Source organism: Pelmatolapia mariae, linkage group LG23, assembly GCF_036321145.2.
Source record: "Pelmatolapia mariae isolate MD_Pm_ZW linkage group LG23, Pm_UMD_F_2, whole genome shotgun sequence".
Taxonomy (NCBI): Eukaryota; Metazoa; Chordata; class Actinopteri; order Cichliformes; family Cichlidae; genus Pelmatolapia; species Pelmatolapia mariae.
Genome location: NC_086246.1, coordinates 15,513,710 through 15,535,315, shown reverse-complemented (window position 1 = coordinate 15,535,315; position 21,606 = coordinate 15,513,710). Strand labels below are relative to the sequence as shown.

Below are 21,606 nucleotides of genomic sequence, written 5' to 3'. Positions count from 1 at the left end.
GCCTCGCACTTATGTAAATAAGCTGCAAGCCTTCAGAAAACGTCTTTATTTGAACTATGAACAGAGCTGGAAGGAAACAAAAGCGTTCAAATGAAACAGAAAAATTCAGACATCCTGTGCATAGCGTGTGAGAGCCAAAGCAAACTGAGGTATTATTGGAGTGAACCAGTGGTGTACAAAGAAATATAACATGCTGATGAACAGGCGTTTAGCATTTATTTACATGTTCACAATTTCACGAGTAAAGTACAGTTTCTTTTGCTGCATTAAAAATTGTACATTTGTACATAAAATTCAAAACTGAACTGGTCCAAAAAAAGCTTCAGGGTCTAGAAGAACTGTGCATTAAGACTACCCGTTAACTGAAGATGAGCTTTAGGACAAATTGCGCCCAATTCTTACTGACAGGAGGGAAGAAACAATAAAAATCAGATGACTGACAGTTATCAGACATGCAAAACAAAGCAGGAAAGCAGATCTCAGGACACTGAACAGACCATAAAACTTTCAAGAACCTAAAGAAATCAGTCCTGAATCAAAGTTCTTGAACAGTCCGTGAATTTGATCAGCTCAGTGAAAGCAGGAAAACATTGAGGACAGGGAGAGAGTCCTAATGCAGCCTCAGGGAAACTGTATACAGAAGGTTGGTGGCAGCGCTGCCACAAATAGGAAGCCATGACTTGGACGGGGCTAAGCTTAAAGACAAGAAACAAAAAAAACCCCAAGCAAATCTGCATACAAAGCCCTTGCGAGTATCCCAAATGGGTTCATTGGGAAGGCAGACAAGCAGAGCACCGTAATGTGGTCGCAGCTCTGAACTAGAGTGAAGAAAGCGAGGCTTTGATGGTTAGCAGTTTTCTAAGATTTCAGTCTTACCAAGGGTTACAGAAAGCTGCCCTCGACATGAACCACAGCAAAGCGGCACAGGCGTGGCCTCGAGCGCGTGACATTGCCACACGCAGAGCATAGGCGAGGGTTAGTAGGGACAGTAGAAGCAAATGTTCCACAGTACAACACCAAGAAAGCTAATGTTGGGCCAGAGGCGAAGAAATCGGAAATCCAGAGAAAGCTGACATTTAGTCCAGTAAACATGAGCTCAGACAGGTCAGCGCTAGACAAGCTGAGGGGGGTGGTTAGAGGTCAGGGAAGAGACGAGCAAAGGAAGAGGTGGGCGACCCATGTCTCCTTCAGTAAACCGGCCTCGGTTGTTTCATGCTGTAGTGAGCCTCTGATGCCGACACGTATGCGGACTCTGGAAAAAAATCCTCATGGAACTCGGCCAGAAACCTGAAAGAGAGCAAAAAGGAGAACAAATAAATACTCAGAATGAGCCATTTTTTCAGATGAAGATGACATGACAGGCTTACACGACAACAGTGCAAGGATGGTGTTGGCTAGGGCTGAGTATAGTCACTGATTTCTATAATCGATTCAATTCTGATTTACAAGATCCAAATTTTGACTCAGTCAGAAATATTATAATTCTGATCATTTATCAGTACATATCCATATTTTTATCTCTATGTATAAAAATAAAGCTGACACTTGTGAGACTTCAGAGGTGTAAGCATCATAGCAGATGCCTTTGTGTCAAAGTAACTGAGGATAAAATATTTTTATAGCAGATAACCTTAAAAATATTCTGCAGTAGATCACAAACTGAAGAAAACCATGAATCAACATATAAACATTACCTGATGCTGCTGAAGTGAAGCAGGGCACAGGTTTTAATATATACACAGCTAACCGTTTTGCAATTTGGCATGATATTTAAAAAGTCTACATTTCTTTGATATTGAACAGCAGAAATGAGACTTTCTTGTCGGAAGTCATTTTTGAAAAAACAAAACAAAACAGCGGCCAACAGCGCTGTACACAAAGGTAGACTGGTGTACAATAAGCAAGCAAATAATGCAGAAAACAGATTTTAGATGGGAAACTGTTCTTGAAGTACACAGAGAGAGAGAGAGAGAGCGAGAGCTGCGCAGGAAGTGTGATTTTATCGTGGTGGAAGCAAAACAGCCAAAGTAAGAAGGAATTAATGACGATGTTTATCAAACGTGAAGCGTAGTTTGGATCTTACTTTGTTGCTAGTTCAGTGATTTTTGGTCAGAGTGACAAAACCTGCAGCATCAGAATCTGTGAGATGTCGGCTTTCAGCCCCGATGGCGTGTACGTGTCGTCGGGTGAACGATCCACACTTTGTGTTTACGTCTTTGTGAGGAATGAATTTACCTGCTCTCATTTGCAGTTTTAGCTGTTTGGTTGTTGGTGAAATAGTTTTGTGAGCTTTAACCTGAGATTCTGGCGTTTTTCTAGCAAAATACATTTAAAAATCCATTCAGGATTTAATGAATTGATATCGCTTTATTCAAGCTAAAATAGATTTGAATCAGAAAATCGATTTTTTAAACCCACCCCTAGTCTTGGCTGACATCAGCCTGTGTTTTCCTAGATATCCCTGGCTGTGTTGCACATAAATCCTACACTCTGTCGCCTTCTGCCCTCAGCTTAGAGTGGACATTTTGGAGACAAAGCCCACGCCCCACCAATCAATCCCTATAACCAATCAATGTGACAGAAAGACCAAGAAGACGACTGACCGACAGCCAGAGAGGGAAAGAGTGAAAAATCCCCCCACCCCCACCCCACCCTCCCATCTAATCAGTAGTGGGGAAAACTAATCTGGAATCTTCTTAGTATCCGCCACTCGGCCAAATCCTCTAAATCTTGCCATCTCATCTTAGCTCCACCGGCCTTCCTAATCTCAATGCAAACAAATTATCCTCATCAGAGCAGAACTTAAGAAACAACAAACAAACTAATGGGACATTGATGGGAAAGCGCGACAAGCAATCAAAGCAAAGCTCGACTCTTTTGTCTTAAAAACTTTAAATAAAAAGAATAAAATCGGTATTAAAAAGCAGCTATTTGTTGCTCTGAGAAGTTTGGGGCCTCTTTTGTGCCAGAAATTTAGCCCTCGTCGTCATCGTTGGCGCTGGATCAGAAACGACACAGGTACATATGCCATGACGTGCCGCACACGTGCGCCCCACACTTAATCGTATTCGCACTAGCGGAGAAAGAGAGAGTGAGAGATCAACTGTGGCCAAATCCCAGAATGCAATGCACATCAGTCCCTGCGACATCAATCAGTTTTTGCCCGCTCGGCACAATCTGCCACAAGGCTGATTACAGATAAAAACAGAAGAAGAAAAAAAAAAAAATTCCACTATGTTAGTTTGTGTTCAGGGTCTCACCAACTGCAACATGGTGAACATATTAATTAGACATGAAGGAAACATCAGAGAGCAACACTGATCCTGGAACAGCTCTGTGCCCTTTAACACAACGATGATCCTTCAGAAAAAGAAAGAAGCGATAAGCAGTCGAGTGAATTAAGAGAGCCTTCTGCACATGTTTACCCCACTGCTAATGGGGTCGCCTTGCCAAGAGGCACTGCTAATGCTTGAGGTAATAGTGTAACAGTCACACTATGACAATGATGTTTGACACAAGAAAAGGGGCACAAACAAAAACAAAAACCAACAAACAAACAAAAAAAGTGATGCATCCCATGCTTAGACGAATGCTGTAATCCTTTCCTGCTGCACGCCCCCCTCTCCTCACCTTGTCCTGACAAACTGACCGTCTCCCTGACGACCTTTTAACGACATCCATTTATAAACACTTTCCACTTAAGTGATGAAAGAGACAACGCCGGCTCTCAGAGCAGAGATCTGTTCCCGCTCCATGCCGAGCTCGGCTCACTGGCTCCACAGCGCTGCTTGATGGCAGAAGGCGGCACTGCGTGCGTTTGATTACAGAACCAGAGGACCTAAATCCCCTCAGGTTTGGGAGCGGCTGAACTGAAGATCACTCGGGAGGATTTAAAGATTAGACTCCGGCGCTTGTGTAACGCCCACTCATCTCCCTCCCTCCAACACGTGCTCCCTCTCACTCCAGCTTTCCCCTCCATGTTCTCATTTACTTGCTCCTCCTTTTCCTTTTTGTTTTCGTGATTCTCGGTTATTTTGGGCGTACTAGTGATTTGTCCATCCTTTTAAACTCCTGCTTTTGTGAACCCAGCAGAACTGAGCGTGAATCAGGTTTGCTGATCTAAGTCTCCTAACTAACAACTGATTACCTGAGGAACTGTTCCAGATGTTTAATCAGGGCTCGGAGACTCCTCTCAGGCAGCTGCATTTTTCCCAGGATTTCAGGAAGCTTCACTAAAAGCCAAAAACAGGGATTATGGGAGTGTTTCAGTGTGGGGAAAAGGCTAGTAGCAAAAACCGTGTCTGGACTGAAACTGACCAAAGAGTCGCAAAAGGTGCTGTGACCCATACAGGTAGGATGGCGGAGGAGGCTGGTCATTCAGAGGGTAGTTATCAGGAGTCAGCTTCCAACTCAAAACCTGCTGGGCAGAGCAAACAGAACGGCACAGTTTAGTGGAGTTGTGAGTGGAAATCTGTGCAATGTTTCAACCTCCTGTCAACTGGGTGGTGTATACAAATCTACAGCAGCACATTACAATACATAAAATGATCCTAGTGCCTTTGAGCAATTCCCACATTCCAGATAATCACACAGTTTCATCACCTCATTGAGCTCGTTGTTTCTGCGGCTCTCCAGGCCGTAGAAAGGGCCGCTGCGCTCTTTGCTTGGGGTCAAAGGCAACGGGGAAGAGGAGCCGCTGTGCACTGGGGTCTCTGTGGGACGGGGAAAATAAAAGGAAATAAAAATCACTGCCAGAAAGACAGATCAGCTGATTCTGTTAATTATTCACACATTTTCACAGCACGCTATCGATGATCAACAAAAACATTCAAAGGAAACGATTCAAACTGTTAGAGCTTACTTATTGTTTTCATTTCATTTGGACCTGTTAAATTCAGTTTAGTTTCAGTTAGTTTCCAGTGTGGATTTTCTTATTACAGCTTAGTTTGAAAATGTTTAGTTTTTATTAATTTCACTGCTAGTTTTAGTCTTTAATTACGGTGCGTGTCAGAGGTACGATTTAGGAATAATAATAAAATCATTACAAACTAACTAAAATAAAATGTAAAGTTCACAAAATAGTTGTTTTTTATTTTCATTTTGTTAACTAAAATGTTTCTTTACATTTAACTTGAGTTCACTGTAATAACGTTATTGGCAGAGAGCAGCTCGCTGACTTTGAAGAGGGGAAGAATGTGGGAGGACAGAAGTGAGATAACACCACCTACTGGGCTAAACTGGTTACTACAAAATCAAAGTTACCACTCAAACACAATCACTGTGCGTTTACAGGAAGTGCATTATTCTGATCTTCACCCAATCATGAAGCATGGCTACAATAAACCTGCAGTGAGGAGCTCATGTCTCCCCCTTCTGGAAGTGAGTGTAATTATGCAAACATTCCCCTAAGAACATAAAAATAAATAAATCTGCATCTCTGAGGGAAAGACAAAGTTTCCAGACTACACCAAATTTGATAGAGAACACCAATGATCCCTTATGAGCGAGTTGTTGAACCCAACTGGGAGCTGCTTCCACAGGAGCCCGAGAGCCGAAACCTCTCATTCTACTTTTGCAAACTCTTCTTGTTGGTTTGCATTTTGTTTAGAATTACATAGTTCTTAAATTTCTTGAAGGCGGCTGTATTTGTCAATGTTGGGGAGGTTTTATCTGCACAGACAACTAGATCAAAGAATACGGTTACAGAGAAATGCTTGGTCTCATTCTGTGGTACTTCAGCATGCCGTGACCTGTGACAATACAAGCCTAGTAGAGCAATCGTTTAGCAGAGAGTTGCTACTATTGCCATTTTACACATAAAACCTGCGTCAGAAAGTTTAAAAGAAGAACGAAGAACCAGGTGAACACTTGTCTACTTATGTGGACGAATTAAGGATTCTAATGAGTTAAATCATGAGTCAAATTTGATTCAGACTTCTGCAGGGAATTTTGGGGAGGTGCACGTCAGGTTACGCTGTAGGGTTTCAAAGACGTTTGCAGCTACGACATGATAGTGATTTTCACAAACTTACAATCACACAGAGTACTTTCAGAGACGCGGAGCTTACTTTTGTCAAGGTTAAGGAAGAACTTGGGCTGCGATGAGGTGTCGACCACTCGCCGTTTGAGCTGTGGTGACGCCGTGGCGCTGCCTCCACCTATATCATGACATGTGTTGCATTTCTAAGTTGTTTGTGTAAACACATATAAAGCTACATCAAATCCAGGAGGAACTTAAACTCATTACCGCCGCTGCTTCCCTCAGCTGGACGGTCGCCTCCGGACGTGTTCCTGGTAGAGCGCCTCAGTGACTGCGACTGGTAGGAAATGCAGTCCATATCGGGGTGGCGCCGGCGCTTTGGGGTCGGGGCTGGAGTGGTGGGGGTGGTAGTAGAGATGTCGCTTAGGGCTGGCTGGCTGTCTGTGGACTGAGGGGTAGGCGGGTTGTGCCCCAGTGGGCTTGGGCTGCGTTCTCTTTGGGTGCTTTGGAAGCAAAGGCAAATGCATAAAAAATAAAATAAACAGCACAGCAGTTGAACGCAATGCTTTCTGATGCGGCGCAAGGGATTCATCGCAGCACACTTACTTGCTCGAGCAGGGGGAGCTTTCATTCATGGCCAGGAAGAGCCTCGAGGAGCTGACCTTCTTAAACTGGGCTTGCTCACAGGGGTAGAGAAGGATCATGGGTAAGGTGAAGTCAAACGTAATCCTCAGGCCATCGACCATTTCCTTACACAGCTCCTCACTTTATTAAAAAACAGGAAGGAATAGGAGATGTAACAAGTGTAAGTTGATTATACAGGCCCCAGTGAAGGGAAGCTATTCGAGTGCCATGTTTCAGGATAATTTCAACAAGATAAATGTTACTGTGGTTTACAGAAAATGGTCAGAAGAAAAGACAAATAACCACTCATTGCAATCAAGGTGCAAAGAAGAGCATCTCTGCTTCTGTAGCTCATCTGCTTCAATTTTTGACATTTTGCATGTCCAGAGGACCACACCCGGTGCCACTCCTGTCAGCTAAGAAAAAATTGAGGCTAACGTTTGCAAGGGCTCACCAAATCTGGTTGGGGGAGGGGGATGTCCTTCAATGCACATATTAAACAAATATGTAAGACTGCTTTCTTCCACTTGTGCAACATCTCTAAAATTAGAAATATCCTGTCTCAGAGTGACGCTGAAAAACTACATTTATTACTTCCAGGCTGGACTACTGTAATTCATTATTATCAGGAAGTCCTAAAAACTCCCTGAAAAGCCTTCAGTTAGTCCAAAATGCTGCAGCAAGAGTACTGACAGGGAGTAGAAAGAGAGAGCATGTCTCCTGTATTGGCTTCCCTTCATTGGCTTCCTGTTAAATCCAGAATTGAATTCAAAATCCTGCTCCTCACATACAAGGTCTTAAATAATCAGGCCCCATCTGATCTTAATGACCTTGTAGTACCATACCACCCTATTAGAGCACTTCGCTCTCGCACTGCAGACTTACTTGTTGTTCCTAGAGTATTTAAAAGTAGAATGGGAGGCAGAGCCTTCAGTTTTCAGGCCCCTCTTCTGTGGAACCAGCTTCCAGTTTGGATTCGGGAGACAGACACTATCTCTACTTTTAAGATTAGGCTTAAAACTTTCTTTTTTGCTAAAGCATATAGTTAGGGCTGGACCAGGTGACCCTGAATCCTCCCTTAGTTATGCTGCAATAGACGTAGGCTGCTGGGAGATTCCCATGATGCATTGAGTTTTTTCCTTTCCAGTCACCTTTCTCACTCACTGTGTGTTAATAGACCTCTCTGCATTAAATCATATCTGTTATTAATTTCTGGCTCTCTTCCACAGCATGTCTTCTATCTTGTCTTCCTTCTCTCACCCCAACCGGTTGCAGCAGATGGCCCCGCCCCTCCCTGAGCCTGATTCTTCCAGAGGTTTCTTCCTGTTAAAAGGGAGTTTTTCCCTTCCCACTGTCGCCAAAGTGCTTGCTCATAGGGGGTGATATGATTGTTGGGTTTTTCTCTGTATCTATTATTGTACGATCTACTGTACAATATAAAGTGTCTTGAAGCGACTGTTGTTGTGATTTGGTGCTATATAAATAAAATTGAATTGATTACTGTCTGGTCTAAGTCTCCATTTCTGCCATGACTTTCAGAAGGTCAAATCTGCAGCATCTCTGTGACGCCATCATATCAACAAGAACCAAATGTCATCTTTACATGACGAATTAAGGCAGCGCTGAATGCAAAAGGGGATCAAATATGTTCGAAGAAAGGTGTACCTAATAAAGTGGCCACTGAGTGGACAAATTTGTATGTATTAGAGCATGTTTCAGTTTTAATTCCCATTAACCATTTTCTATTGGACACTTGGAAATGAAGACTAAGTGGCTTGCGTGCTTGGATCGCCTTATTTCCCCTCCTGTTTAAAGAACATGAATACTAACCTTTTCTCTGGAGGGATTGGCTGTGGACTGCCGCTCTGCGTGGTGCTCTGCTGACGCCTGTACCGCTCGTTGGCCATGAACGCTTTGTTGATCGCAAAGTGCTTGACGTAGGACTCCAGGATGTGCACAACGTTTGTCTGACAGGGAACCATCACGAGCTGAGAGAGGAAAAAAAAAACAAACAAACAAAAAAAAAAAACCACAAGATCAAATACTGACACGCTTCAGTTCCATATCCTACAATTCTTTCAAAACACAAACCAGTGTCAGAAATCTTTGAGTCGTGCCCACTCGTCCTTTAGCTGCCAAGCTAAATTATGATGGATTTGTAGATCAAAAACAACCAATGAGCTGTTGACATTTTGTATATAGGCTTTAGAAAGCGGTGTGTGCCCAGGATCTGCTGCCCGCACCTTCTTCCTCTTGTTGATGTAGAAGCAGTCATCTTCCAGTTTCTTCTTCAGAACATCGGGGATGTTGATGTCAACATGAACGACCTTCTCCTCACATTCCCTCTTGACATTCACGTCTGCCTCAACCCTCTGATACAAAAACAAATGTACAAATGGAGGATCAATAAAAACAATCGCGTAGATTTTCCGTGGCCAGAAATCCCTCCCACAACCACAGTTGAATCTATCAGCCACAAATTACACATATCAAGGTCATTTACTTCAAGTTAAGCCTGACAGTGATGTTACCTAAAGGCCTGCAACGCAACTAGTGATCTACATGCCCTTGAACCTTGAGACGTACACTGTGCCGATCAACTTTTACCATTTTGTTGATGTCCTCAGAGAAGGTGCTGTCCCCGCTATTTGAAGACTCGGGGTCAGAATCGTCCCCGTCGCTGCTTTCTGAAGTTGAAATTAAGCCTGGAGAAAGAACACGCGGGGCTTAACTTGATTGCTGAGGGAGACGGGGAGCAAAAGACAAAGAGATGCAGAGAGATTTCTCACACGCGTCATCGCTGTCGTCCTCCTTTGGGAGAGTCTTCAGAGAAGATTTAGTACCAGACTGACGACGGCGCCTCTTTACCCATCCCTTTCTCTTCCTATCACCGAGAAACAAAAAGAAAAACTGTCTCAGACTTTTCTACAGACACACATTCCAAAAGGTCAAATCCAAAACTTGCAGGCAATGAAATGAAACACACCACACTGGACTTTTTAAATCAAAATCTTCCAGAACTTCATCATCAAGTAATTGCTGATAATCGTCAGTAGACAATTAGAACGTGAACTTACATGCGACCTAGAGCTTTGCGAGCCAGTTTACGTTGTAATTTACGGTTTTCCTCGGTGTCCCTTAGGACATGATCCTCTGCGGCCCAACGATCCCAGCTACAAAAACAGCCATATATGCAAAATATATAAATAATTAAAAGTGCGTGGCCTTGACAGCAGTGCTACATTACTGCTTCATACAAAAGCTGATGAAAGGAGAACTTTACCTTCTGTTCCAACCATTGAAATGAATCAGGTACTTCGGGATTCGTCTTCCATGTTCATCTGTACCTATCAAGACATCAAGGACCTGCAACATGAACACACAGTTAGCGCAGTCCTGCTAAACATCTATTCATAACTTAGCAAGTACCCAACACTAGCGCTGGGCTATATCATACCGTTCACGATAATACCGGTGTAATTTTGGGCAACGATAGGAAAATGAAATATCGCGATAGAATATGGGTAAAACGCGCATGGGCAGTGCCTTTGTTTACATACGCACATGGCGGCGACGCAGAATGAGAAGAGCGAAAGTGGATCGTTAAATGAAATGGATGAACCAGAATTGGTTTGTAAAAATGCTGCAACTTCAGTGGTGTGGAACTGGTTTAGCTTTCATCCGTCAGATACACAACAAAGCACTATTTTTGATAGAGCATGCTAGCGGGCCGTCGTTATTACCGTGTTGTTTGGAAAATACGGCACACTTAAAATCAATCCTTTGATTTTTCTGAAAATCGACAGTGCCCCTTATAATCCCGTGTGCCTTATGTACGAATTCTGGTTGTGTTTACTGACCTCTAAATGATTTTATGTGGTACATGGCGCTCGAAAATCTGTCAAATGTTTTAGTACGACTTTGCTAAGCTACGAACCTGCACTGCTTGATGGATTGTCGGAGCATTACGGCTATCGTAGGCAGGCGCCTCGCGGAGTGATACGTACTGTGCTTCAACATAATATTACCGTATTGTGTGTGTATAACCGCTTTTTAAGTTTTGTGGATATTCTACATGGTTATGCTGAGGATATGTCGGCCAATTTCCACTGGAAATGCCTTTTGGTTAAACTGTCAGCAAGGAATTTGCATTTGCACTGTTACATTTTTATATAACTTTAATGCACATAAAAAACAGCTGCTTGTTTAAGTGAAAATACATTGATGGGGTTTTTTTGCACTAATAAAGTTGTGGAGTTGTAAAGCATTTTGTCTCGTGTCAATTATATCGTCAGTTATATCGTTATTGCAAATTTTCAAATTTATATCGTGATAAATATTTTTGGTCATATCGCCCTGCTCTACCCAACACCACCATTTTCTGGGGTAATCATTCATTTCCTGTTTTAATTAAGGGTCAATAATCAATAAAGGGTTCAAGTACAAGAAGAAAATTAAGAAATTTGGATATTAGCATAACTAGCAGACCAACAAAGAGATTTTGTATCACTTATTTGTGGCAAGCACAGTGTACATTGTTGTGGTCTGCAGGTGGCGCGGCATTGAACACCAGCAGACTGAGTAAACTGATCAGGATATATTACATGCTGAGTATTGCAATAGCATATACTGTGATTTATCACCTCTGTTACTTATATCTTTTTTTATTCATTAAGAAAGTCATCTCACTTTATGTAATTGTTTGCAGCAAAATGAGACTGTCAACCAACCAAACCAACACTGCCAGTAAAACCTGCACAAATGTTGCCATAAGATGATAAAACAGAAGATGACTTCAAAAACCACATATCTGCTGCTGTCTACATAGACAGAAATTCACATTTAACCATTACATTTGCACTCAGCACCTTCCTGATCTATAGGAATAAAACCAGAATACAACCAACTAGCAGCCAGTCGAGTCCCCTCAAGTTGTGCTCATTGACAAAGACTCTTTCAGAGTGATGGCAACATGTTGGCAATCGGTCTGCATTTCTAACTTAGACTGCAATTATTTGCAAACCTTTAACAATCTCTGTGAGAGTGACTGCTGTCAGTGCAAGTCAGACTGTAACTGTTTGCAGAAAGGTTGCCTCTAATCAGGCAACCTTCAGATCAAAAGTGGCCCCGAGCGCAACACCCTCAAGCTCTGAGCAACCATTTAGTCACCATAAGTTGCGCTTGCAGAATGTAAAAAAAATACAATACAATCATCAGCAACCACTACTATTATAGCTGTGAAGAGATTTGTCTTAGTTTTACTTGTGTGACTGAGCCATTAGCTTGACAAAGCTACCTCCTAATTCAGAGCAAGCTAAGTGTGTCCAGTGTTGGTTGTTTTGTTTGTTAACTTACATTAAATTGGCTCACCCAATATCATGGCTAACAATATAACCGGATGGTGGTGTACTCTTGTTCTTTTCCCACGGTATTTTAATTTGTTTAACAAAATATTGATATTGTAGCGATACAGGCACACCAGATACCGCCACGCAATATATTAGAATACTATCACACCCCAAGATATGATGCAAAAACACCATTTGCTTAGATATTACCTGCATATGAAGCTAGGTTATGTGTAATACTCAGTGTATTATAATTAAAAAAATCTATTGCACTTGTTACTCTCTAGGGTTATGACTGTTATTACTTTGCAAATCAGGATTTGACACTTGCAACATCTAGACTCAGCAGAATCTTGATGTTAATGCAATCATTATCAATCATCAAGCTATGAAAGGATTATAGACCATAGAAAGTACAAACAAGTGTAGATAAACCCTTTACCCTTGAACCTCATAATAAAACAGTAATTACCCAACTTATAACTTAAGCTAAATACTTACAGGTTTATCGGGATTAAAAATATCCACGTAAATCAGCTACATTCTGACACTAAGAATAATCATTTAATATAATATAGTAAGACAACTGCAAATAAGTGTTAATGCTAACCGCTAGCTAGCGCAGGTTAGCAACAGCCATGCTAGAGTGGAGTAAAGACTGTAGCTTTCTAGGAGCGTTAGCTTACCAGCTAGTCAGGCAGCAGAATAGCCACCAGTCTGTTGGACAATTTTAGCCCGCTTAAAAAAAAAGCCAGCAAACAACTAAACTGAAATAGCCAGACAACTGTGTGTGCAAAGTTAGCAGCCCTGCTGTCGTGGTGCGCTTGTTGGTTGGTGTGTTGACATTAATCTGCTTTGAACGGCAAGCCGCCCGGCTAATAACTCCCTTACTGCTGTTTAAAGATGCTTCTAATGCTAACTGACTGCAACAGAATTTTCATGTGAAATTCCCCTTTCAGCAGCCTCCTCCACACAAACAAACCGGTAACATTACAAAACGTCAAAGTTGTGTTGACTTTTTTTTTTCTAAATTGTGACCCGCGAGCGACACACAGCTAATCAAACACACCCGGAAACCACGCGAAAAACATCAAGAGAACCTAGCCTGGGCGTTATTTGTGCAAGCCTATTTTCCTGTGGCCTAAGCAGCCATCCCAAGCTAAATTTAGAGCCCCACACCTTAAAGAATCAACCCTGCTTTCCCCCCTTAGAATGAATTACACGTTTATACAAAGTCGAAAATCCGACCAGTCTGCATCTTTCTGTGCAAAACATTTACCTTAGCGTCATACAACACTTTAGCCTTGGTGGGGTCGGGTTCAAAGCACAGGACTCGCTCTCCTTTGTGAAATTGATATTTAATTCCCCGCGAATTCATTTGTTCATGGCGACGTGTGGGAGAGGAGGCATCGATCTGAACCCTGTAAACCCCTTAACCCTTTCGTTGCCAGACTCTTCCCTGTGAAGGCTCTCCCACCAAAACACACTGTGGAAGGATGGCGCTGTTGTGGGACGAGATGCTGCTACTGCTGCTGATGCTTTGGCTGCTTTCAAGGACCGCTCGTAATTTCTCTAGTCCACAGCGCCCGGGACCACTGTGGGTCACGCGCTTACTTGTGGTTACTTGTGGATAACAGGTGCAGAGGCGGCGAGTCAAATGCATTTATAAACCCCCCTCCACGCACTTTAATTACAAACTCAAGCTGGAAACTATGGCTCTTGCACGTGAATTGCCGCAGCCTTGCAACTACAATCACAAAAGTCCCGCGTGACAGAGAAGGCAGCACATAAAAGCGCAGTGAGCTTTTGAAATGAGCTTTCGGGGACACCGTACAGATGATGTAGTTTCAAAGATTCACCAGAAGATGTCAGTATTTGAACATTTTTTTTTTAAATCCAAACGAAACTGACTTTGTTAGTGTAAAAGAATGGCGTTGTTATAGCTGCATCCCTCAGAAAGCTTCAGGATTAGCACAGCAGTTTAAGGAAATAGGGTACAATGTATTAACTTAAACGCCTTTTTATAGGGTGCCCACTCAGCTGACTGATACACATGATTGGGAGGCTTTAAAGCAAATGAAAAACAAAGGCAATACCTGAAACAAATATCACTCACTTGAATAATTCCTCCAATGTACAGTCGACTTCAGGAACTAAAAATGCTACACATACGATACACATGCTGTAGAAATCCAAACGAAAACACTTGAACTCGGCCTGAGCTGTCTCCCATTAATCCAGGTGTGGACAAGCAGGTGTGGGCGGATCCAAATAGCATCTGATCTCAAGGCTGGTACTGATATCAGATCGATGCTAGCGCGACTCAATACTTTGTTTCTATCTGCTAAGTTCAGTATGTGACCCACTGAATTATATGAAATAAATGTGGGTTTTTTGTTGTAGGTAAAAAGTGTGTTTTATTATATTAACCTATTATTGTGAAAAGTAAAAACATACAGTGATTTAGTGTTCAGAATTTACAAATTAATTTCGATCATCTCATAAATAATGATGCACTGCTTTCCCCTACATAACCTACCTTTACATGTTAAAAGTATTAATATTGCTTTGGTATTGGTGTCTGCAATATTGGCCCTATAGTTACTTGGTATTGGTCCAATACAAAAAAACGTCATTGGTTTGAACTAATTGAGTTGAGGCTAAGTCCCGCACCCATGCTCGAGAGCAGGGAGAGAAAGTAGGATTTTTCATTATGAAAAAAATCCCACGGATGAGATCTCAAAGATGACATCTATGTATTAATTAAGTTCTGAACAGACTAAAACCACGTAGCATATAAAAAGCACAGATATATCATGGACAATTTGCTAAGGTTAAATGCCCTTTTATGTACAAATTAAGCAAGCTGAGGATGGTACAGCCTTCCAGGGGTGCAACACATGTAGTTTTTCATATTTGCAGTTTTGGAAGGTCACTTAGAGTAGACTAAATGAAAACTTTGCATGTCTCAATAATGCTAAATTTCCCTTAACTGAACCAATGTGTTATCGCTTACATACACTAAATAGTGTATCAATCTGCAGACATCATTTAAAAACATGTGATTCATTTGTAGGTCTAGACAGATATTTACTCATGGTACATATTTCAGCAGGTTTTTTTTTTCCTGACCTTGTAACCTTTTCACTGAGGCTTATCTCTCTCTAAGAGGCTTGAACAATGAAATGTGAACTGATCCCTGGCACAGGAAACCATGTCTCTGCTGCTAAACCTGCACTCATTTCGCTTAAAATGGTTTCAGGCAATGCTGGTCTACTACTGTAGACCAAATATGGACAGCGTGCATATAACGCTGAACATTACCGACCAATGTGCAGCGCTGCTAATTTCCGCTCATTGCCTTTTACCCTGACTGCACGTGATATATTTTAACAGATGTGTCAAATCAGTTTCAAATGAAATGCTTTCTAGGATTACATGTTTGTAACACGAGCTCACTAATTCACAGATGAAGAGCTGGAAGACAGCAAAACATTAAAAAGTCAAAGATTGGTGTAAATGTTTCAGTGATGCATAAATTCCCGTTGCATTTGGCAGATGAGGGGTGTGTTCAGAGCATCAATGCACCTTCTTATTTCTGTATAAAAGTGGACACAGCCAGCCCACAGACACCCATATCTGATTATTAGTGCTAAGCAACAGACTAATAAAATACTAGAATTTCACTCTATATAACAGAAAACTTCTTGGGTGGGCTATACCACACAGAAAATTCAAGAAAAACAGTGGGGAGATCCAGGTCACTGACTTCAAATAGTGGAATTGAGGCCTAGCGAGCGCCTACAGGCTGCAGCATCCTGTGTTGGCCCACCTGCCAATCAAAGCCACCAAGGCCCTAAACTTTAGGCCTTACCTGTGTGATTGCAGTAGTTATTGAAAATTTTTGGTATCGACCTGATACCAGTACCAGATACTGATACTTTTAACTTTGTGTAGGCAGCTTATGTAGGGGGGATAAGTGCGTTGTGACTTATTTGATGAGTCACTGTCATTTTGCTAATTCTGAATAAATCAACTAACAAAACTGATGACCACAAAATCAATGTGATTTGTACTTTCACTTTTACAACATGCTTGTATCAATCAGTACCAATACTGATGTTGGTATGCTTACTATCGATTTTTGGATTGTTCCGCCCACCTCTAGTTATTGTAAAACACAGTATCATAGGAGAAAACTTGAAATATTTATTTACGTGGAGGCCAAAACAGTTTTTGTACCAGGCTGTAAACATGATGTGGTGATGCAATTTTAACATGGGAGTTTTTGGGTTTGACTCACTTTTGAAAACAGCCTCAAGTGGCTACTAGAGGAATTGCAGTCTTTGGAGCTCCCGAAATTGATTTTTTATTTTTGCTGTTTTTGCAGCTACAGTTGACAGTTGCCCCCAAGGCATTTCAGAAGTTGATGTTATAAGAAGTTATAAGGATACATTCACTGTACTCAGCTCTAAAAATCTTAGAAACTAATGACTACTGTAATTCTTTATTATTAAGTGTTCCTGAAAACTCCCTGAGAAGCTTTCAGTTGATCCAAAATGCTGCACCAAGAGTACAGACAGGGACTATAAAGAGAGAGCATATTTCCCTAATACTGGCTTCTCTTCATTGGCTCCCTTGTAAATCCAGAATCACATTTAAAATCCTTCTCCTCACATGAATAATCAGGGTCCATCTTATCTTAAAGACCCCACAGTACCATATCACTCCAACAGACCACTTCTCGCTCAGACTACAGGCTTACTTGTGGTTCCTAGGATATTTAAAAGTAGAATGGGAGGCAGAGCCTTCAGCTTCCAGGCACCTCTTCTGTGGAACCAGCTCCCAATTTGGAGTTAAAAGACGGACACCCTCTCTACTTTTAAGATTCAGCTTAAACTTTTCTTTTTGACAGAGCATATGGTTATTAATAATAACTCTTCTTCTCTTCCACAATGTGTCTTTTGTCCTGTCTTCCTCCATCCCCAGCTGGTCGCGGTGGAGGTTTCTTCCTCTTAAAAGGGAGATTATCCTTCCTTACTCATAGGGGATCCACTTGAGATGACTGCTGTTGTGATTTGGTGCTGTATAAATAGATTGAATTAAATGTTTATGATTGTGCTTAGTGATTAGGGTTAGTGGTTAAACCTAGGGATGAGAGACTCGGGAATGCAGTAATATGGCTATCTGTCCTCACAAAGGTGCCATGTGCCCCTCCCCCTACACACAGAGTGGAGCAGGCAGCAGTCACTGTAGGTGAAATGGTAGTGACAGAGAACGCTTTTAACCAATATATGAGAATGACTGTAATCTGAATGACATCAGACTATTCAGTGTGCTTACCAGCATCCCTGGGAGTGTACCCACCAACTTTGTAGTGGACTGAATGAAAGATTGTCGAGAAAGGTGAAGATAAATTCTCCAATCATGAAACAGATTCATGAACTGTCTTCTTCTAATTGGGACTGGAGTGTTTTTGTTCAGCCCGCGTCCCATTCTTTCCCCCCTCAGACTGTTTTTAGAAGGGTCAAATCTATCTCAGCTGTTATCAGTGTCATGTCACGCTGTTCTGTGGGTATGTGTGTGCGCATGTGTGTATCTGTGTGTCATGCAGTGCAGCTTCATAAGCTCCTTTATCAGCCGGGAGACACCCTCCTCCCCAGACTCCCGCTGTCTCTTTTCATTTTTCCCATACTTTCACACACATGGGGCCACACATGCTTCTGCTTTCTCTCTCTCTCTATTACACACACACACACACACACACACACAAACACACACTCCTTGTGCACACACAGCCAGCTTAACTCCCCCCTTTTTGGGCATCTGTGTAAACAAATGTCTCATGCACAGGTGTATAAAGAAAGGAATGGGTCTATTAATCCTGGCTCACTTATTGTTTGGCTAATAATAGCGCGCAGCAGCCTTTTGCTGATAGGTCTATTATTCCCAGACAGCAAGGTGGATTAATAGGAAGCTGGGATTAATACTCATCCCCAGCTAAATCACATCTATCTCTATGCATGACCTCCTTCCTGTCTGCTGATTGTCTGTCCTTGTCTTAATTACCTCTTATGGAAATGGGCTTTATAATTACAGAAAGTCATCTTACCCTTATTTTATTTTATTTTTTTTTTAAAAAGTGATGTAACTTAACTAAGACTGATCTTAAAATGATATTTTTCTGGGTGGACTTTGGTAAAGGAGGAACAGTGCTCACCAGCTGGTTATCTTGTGGAGAAAACCAGCCAAGCCCAATGTATTTATTAAACCATCACCAAACATTCAATTGACTATTAAGCAAAAAATAAAAATAAGCGAGGAGGTATTCGTCTTACATTTTCTGAACCCCACCCCCTAAGCGCACTCCCCCCCACCCCACCTTTCTAGGATTCTCGCTCCAGCTCCAGCACAGGAATAAGCAGAGGAGCAAGGAGGAGGGAAAGAAGACTTTGTCCACGGTGTCTCCGCTCAGATGCATCACCGCCCGGCTCTTTTAATGGGGCAGCGCTGAACTTTGAAGTTCGGGGGGAAGCTTCTCCGAAGTGCGCTAATGTGAGTTCTGAACACAAGGAGACATGTCAGCCGCTCAAGGACTTCTAAACAGCGTCTTTTCCTGCTCGTCCCCTGCCTCCAAAGCCATAACCAAACGCAGGCTACGCCAGACCCGGAGCCTGGACCCCGCCATCATCAGACACTGCGGCACCGGGAGCGATGGAGCGGCCGCAGACGCAGGTGCGTCCGCCGAGCGCTTGGCTGTGAAGCCGGCTTTACGCACCAAGATCCCGACCCTGAAGGAACCTATAACCCCTTCCATCTCCTCTCCTTCCATACCTCTGGATGTTTCCCCGTCCTCCAACTTCCACTTTGACTATGATGTGGTTAAGCGTGCCAAAAGGAATACCGCCGGGGATTTACCGTTTATGGTGAGGGGAGCTGGTGCCGCTCCCTCAGGGAGCACCGGCACGCTGTTTTCCCCGCGGAGGTGGCTACAGAAGAAAGTGCAGCCTTCCAGCTCTCACTCTTACGTCGTGTGGAAGTCAGAGGTAAACCCCCTTCCCAGGGTGACAGGTTTTTTCTTCTTTTGGTGGCCAAAAGGAACAGATTAAAACGAAATCCCACTCTTATCTTTCAGCTCGCTAATTAGTTTTCTTACATGAATGCATATGATACATATTTGTGGGAGTTATGTGCCCTCCAACCCCATCGCTTTACTTGAAGTACATTCTTGAGCGTCTGTGAGAGAGCTCCTGGAACAATTAGGAAAAATGCTTTCAGCACACTCTAATATGGACTCAAGACAATTCCAGTGAGCGCCAGTAGAGACATAACTGCTTGGGGGGTGTGATAGGATCGATACTTTGTTTCTAGCCTCTTAAGTTTAGTGTGTAGCCTGCTGACTTGTGTTAAATGCATAATTTAAAAAGAAAATGTTCATATTAACTTCGTAAATGAAAAAATATACCTCAAACATGCTCTATCAAAAATATCTGAACCTCTTGTGTTGACTGTATATTTTATTTGTAGCCTGTAGCACATTTAAACAACAGAAATTGACCCAAAGTGCTTTAGAGACAGACAATGTAAATTCAAGGTTTCCAAAAACCCAGTTTAAAAAAGATGAAAAGCTAAAAGATGTGTGTTTTCTAATTTCATTATGTAATTATTGTGAAAAGTAAATATCACAGCGACTGATTACTGATTCAGAATGTGTTCAGAATTTCCAAATCGACATAAGCTGCTTTTATAAGGTTAAAGTATTGGTATCAGCAGTCCTGGCCCTGCATTTACTTGATATCAGATCAATACCAAAATTGCACAATGCTATCTGAAATTCGACCATGACCTGAGGTAGCGAGATGTTGGAGCTTTACCTAAAAGATTTATGGGTTTTAAAAGACAGGGAATGTTTAACCCGGCCATGACATCTGCACCTGAAAGCCCTACAGTACCAAAGCAGTCAGCCCATTTCAGCCTGGAAAGTGCTTTTTTTTCCTAGTCTGGCCCAAGGGCACATGGGTAATTAACTCAGGGGGAAGGGATAGCTCTGGTCCACCTCTCCCACCTGGATTTTTGTTTCTCCCTTGGCTGCATGGTCATTACTGTGTTTTCAGTCTTTGTGGGAGTCACACCTTATCCTGGGAAAGCAAAAGAAAATCTTACGGCACTTTGAGGATTAAATCACTCCAACAAAAGGTGCAATGAAGTGTCGATAGATTTTTCCCTCCTACTGTTGTCATCATTGCGCTGCTTTGGCTTTTGTCTTCATATAGATGTCAAACTGAGTGTGAATATGGGGCAGGCAGTAGATGAAATCCTTACCAAAACATACTTGGGGGACTTCTTTTAAGTGTGTGTGTGTGTGTGTGGGGGGGGGGGGGGGGGGTGCATAGTTGGCACGAGTCCACCTGTACTCTGTCTGGAAAGGTATAATTTCCCTGCTTCTTTAAGCACTTAGTCTCCTTTTCTGCATATTTTGCTTGTATTTGATTGGAAGTGTGTGTGTATGTGTGGCAGTACGTGTGTGTGTGTTGATATGAGGGGCTTAAGGACACATGGCCGGGGACTTGGTTCTCACGACTGCGAGCAGTCACAGGGTCAAAAGCAACAGCCATCAAACAGCTCCCCCATCATATCCCATTAAAAGGAACGGCTCCAGCTCCGCTCTCTGTTTTACTTTCTTGCAGCACGCCTCTTCTTTCTTTCTCACACTCGCACGCACACACGCAGGCGTCCATACTCGCATTTTCCTCCCTCTCCTCTTCTGCGAGATGTCTCGAGGTTCTCAGAGAGCGGCGTTTCCCATCACTGTAAGCCTGTTTAAGTTGCAGTTTCCACCCCCCCGATTGGGGCCAACATGAGACCATCGGTATGGAGTCATTAGTGCAATCTGGACCGAAGTTATTGCACCTCAGAGTGTTTGTAAAATTACAGAGCCAAGAAAGTGTTACTGGTCTACTGGGATGTGTCAAACACCTATGGGTGTGAAGTAAAACTCTGAAATGAAGTGTAAGCATGTATTTAATAGTGGGAATCGAAAGAATTTTGCTTTTAACATTAGTTAAGATGCAATTAGTTAATTTTTTTCCAAGGTTGACATGACCGGGGGGTGTGGGGTGTTGAACATGTTAACTTATGGGGCACGTGGATAAGGGCCTAGTCACAAAGAGTTAGAAGCCAGTGGGCAACCATCTGGTAACCACAAGGGAAAAATGTGGAAAACAACTTCAGATTGCCTTGGTTGGTAGCAGATTGCCAGAGTGGCCTGTAGTTTGCACAGAAGATGCCAACTGGTCTGCGAACACTTGACAACTACTCTCCAAGCGCTAGTCAGGCTGTGAGAAGTGTGACACAAACCAGACACGGAGACTGCTTGCCTTCAAAATAAAAGTTGTGGCTTTTGAAGAATGTTGGCTGCAGCACCGAGCAACTTCAGTGCAAACTACAGGCAAGGATTGCAAGGAGGATTTTGGTGCAGCACCCTCTTTGCAGCCTAGCAACAGCCAACAACCACTCACCAATATTTCGGCTTAGTGACCGGTGGTTGCCAAGGGGTCATCGGACAGCGTTTGAACAATGTGCGCATGATGTCATGTGAGAAACCTGTATACTTAGGATTAATACTGAGGAGAGCCAAACTATGAAATTCGCATG

At 42.5% G+C, this 21,606-nt stretch overlaps 2 protein-coding genes across 5 annotated transcripts in view; one reads left to right on the top strand and one right to left on the bottom strand.

Moving 5' to 3' along the window:
* Positions 1–60: 60 nt before the first annotated feature.
* LOC134621310 (male-specific lethal 3 homolog) lies at positions 61–13,481 on the bottom strand. Of its 2 annotated transcripts, none has more exons than XM_063467737.1 (14): positions 13,232–13,481; positions 9,888–9,970; positions 9,682–9,777; positions 9,394–9,488; positions 9,212–9,309; positions 8,848–8,976; positions 8,435–8,592; positions 6,587–6,745; positions 6,248–6,483; positions 6,069–6,158; positions 4,603–4,712; positions 4,318–4,417; positions 4,148–4,232; positions 61–1,287 (listed from the first exon to the last, which is right to left on the bottom strand). In XM_063467737.1, exons 1-14 carry the CDS (start codon positions 13,328–13,330, stop codon positions 1,188–1,190), a joined length of 1,638 nt encoding a protein of 545 aa, XP_063323807.1. In that variant the 5' UTR covers positions 13,331–13,481; the 3' UTR covers positions 61–1,187. The 2 variants fall into 2 exon arrangements, with proteins under 2 accessions (XP_063323807.1, XP_063323808.1); XM_063467738.1 differs by lacking the exon at positions 13,232–13,481 and adding an exon at positions 12,639–12,796 and having other exon boundaries at positions 63–1,287.
* A 4,870-nt stretch (positions 13,482–18,351) lies between these two features.
* LOC134620304 (rho GTPase-activating protein 6-like) overlaps positions 18,352–21,606 on the top strand; it is a 105,876-nt gene continuing 102,621 nt past the window's right edge. For 2 of the 3 annotated variants that reach the window (XM_063466386.1, XM_063466385.1), the window contains exon 1: positions 18,352–18,998. In XM_063466386.1, coding sequence (XP_063322456.1) covers positions 18,531–18,998 — 468 coding nt within the window. In that variant the 5' untranslated portion in view covers positions 18,352–18,530. The remainder of the gene's footprint in view (positions 18,999–21,606) is intronic. The other variant, XM_063466388.1, reaches the window with a different exon arrangement.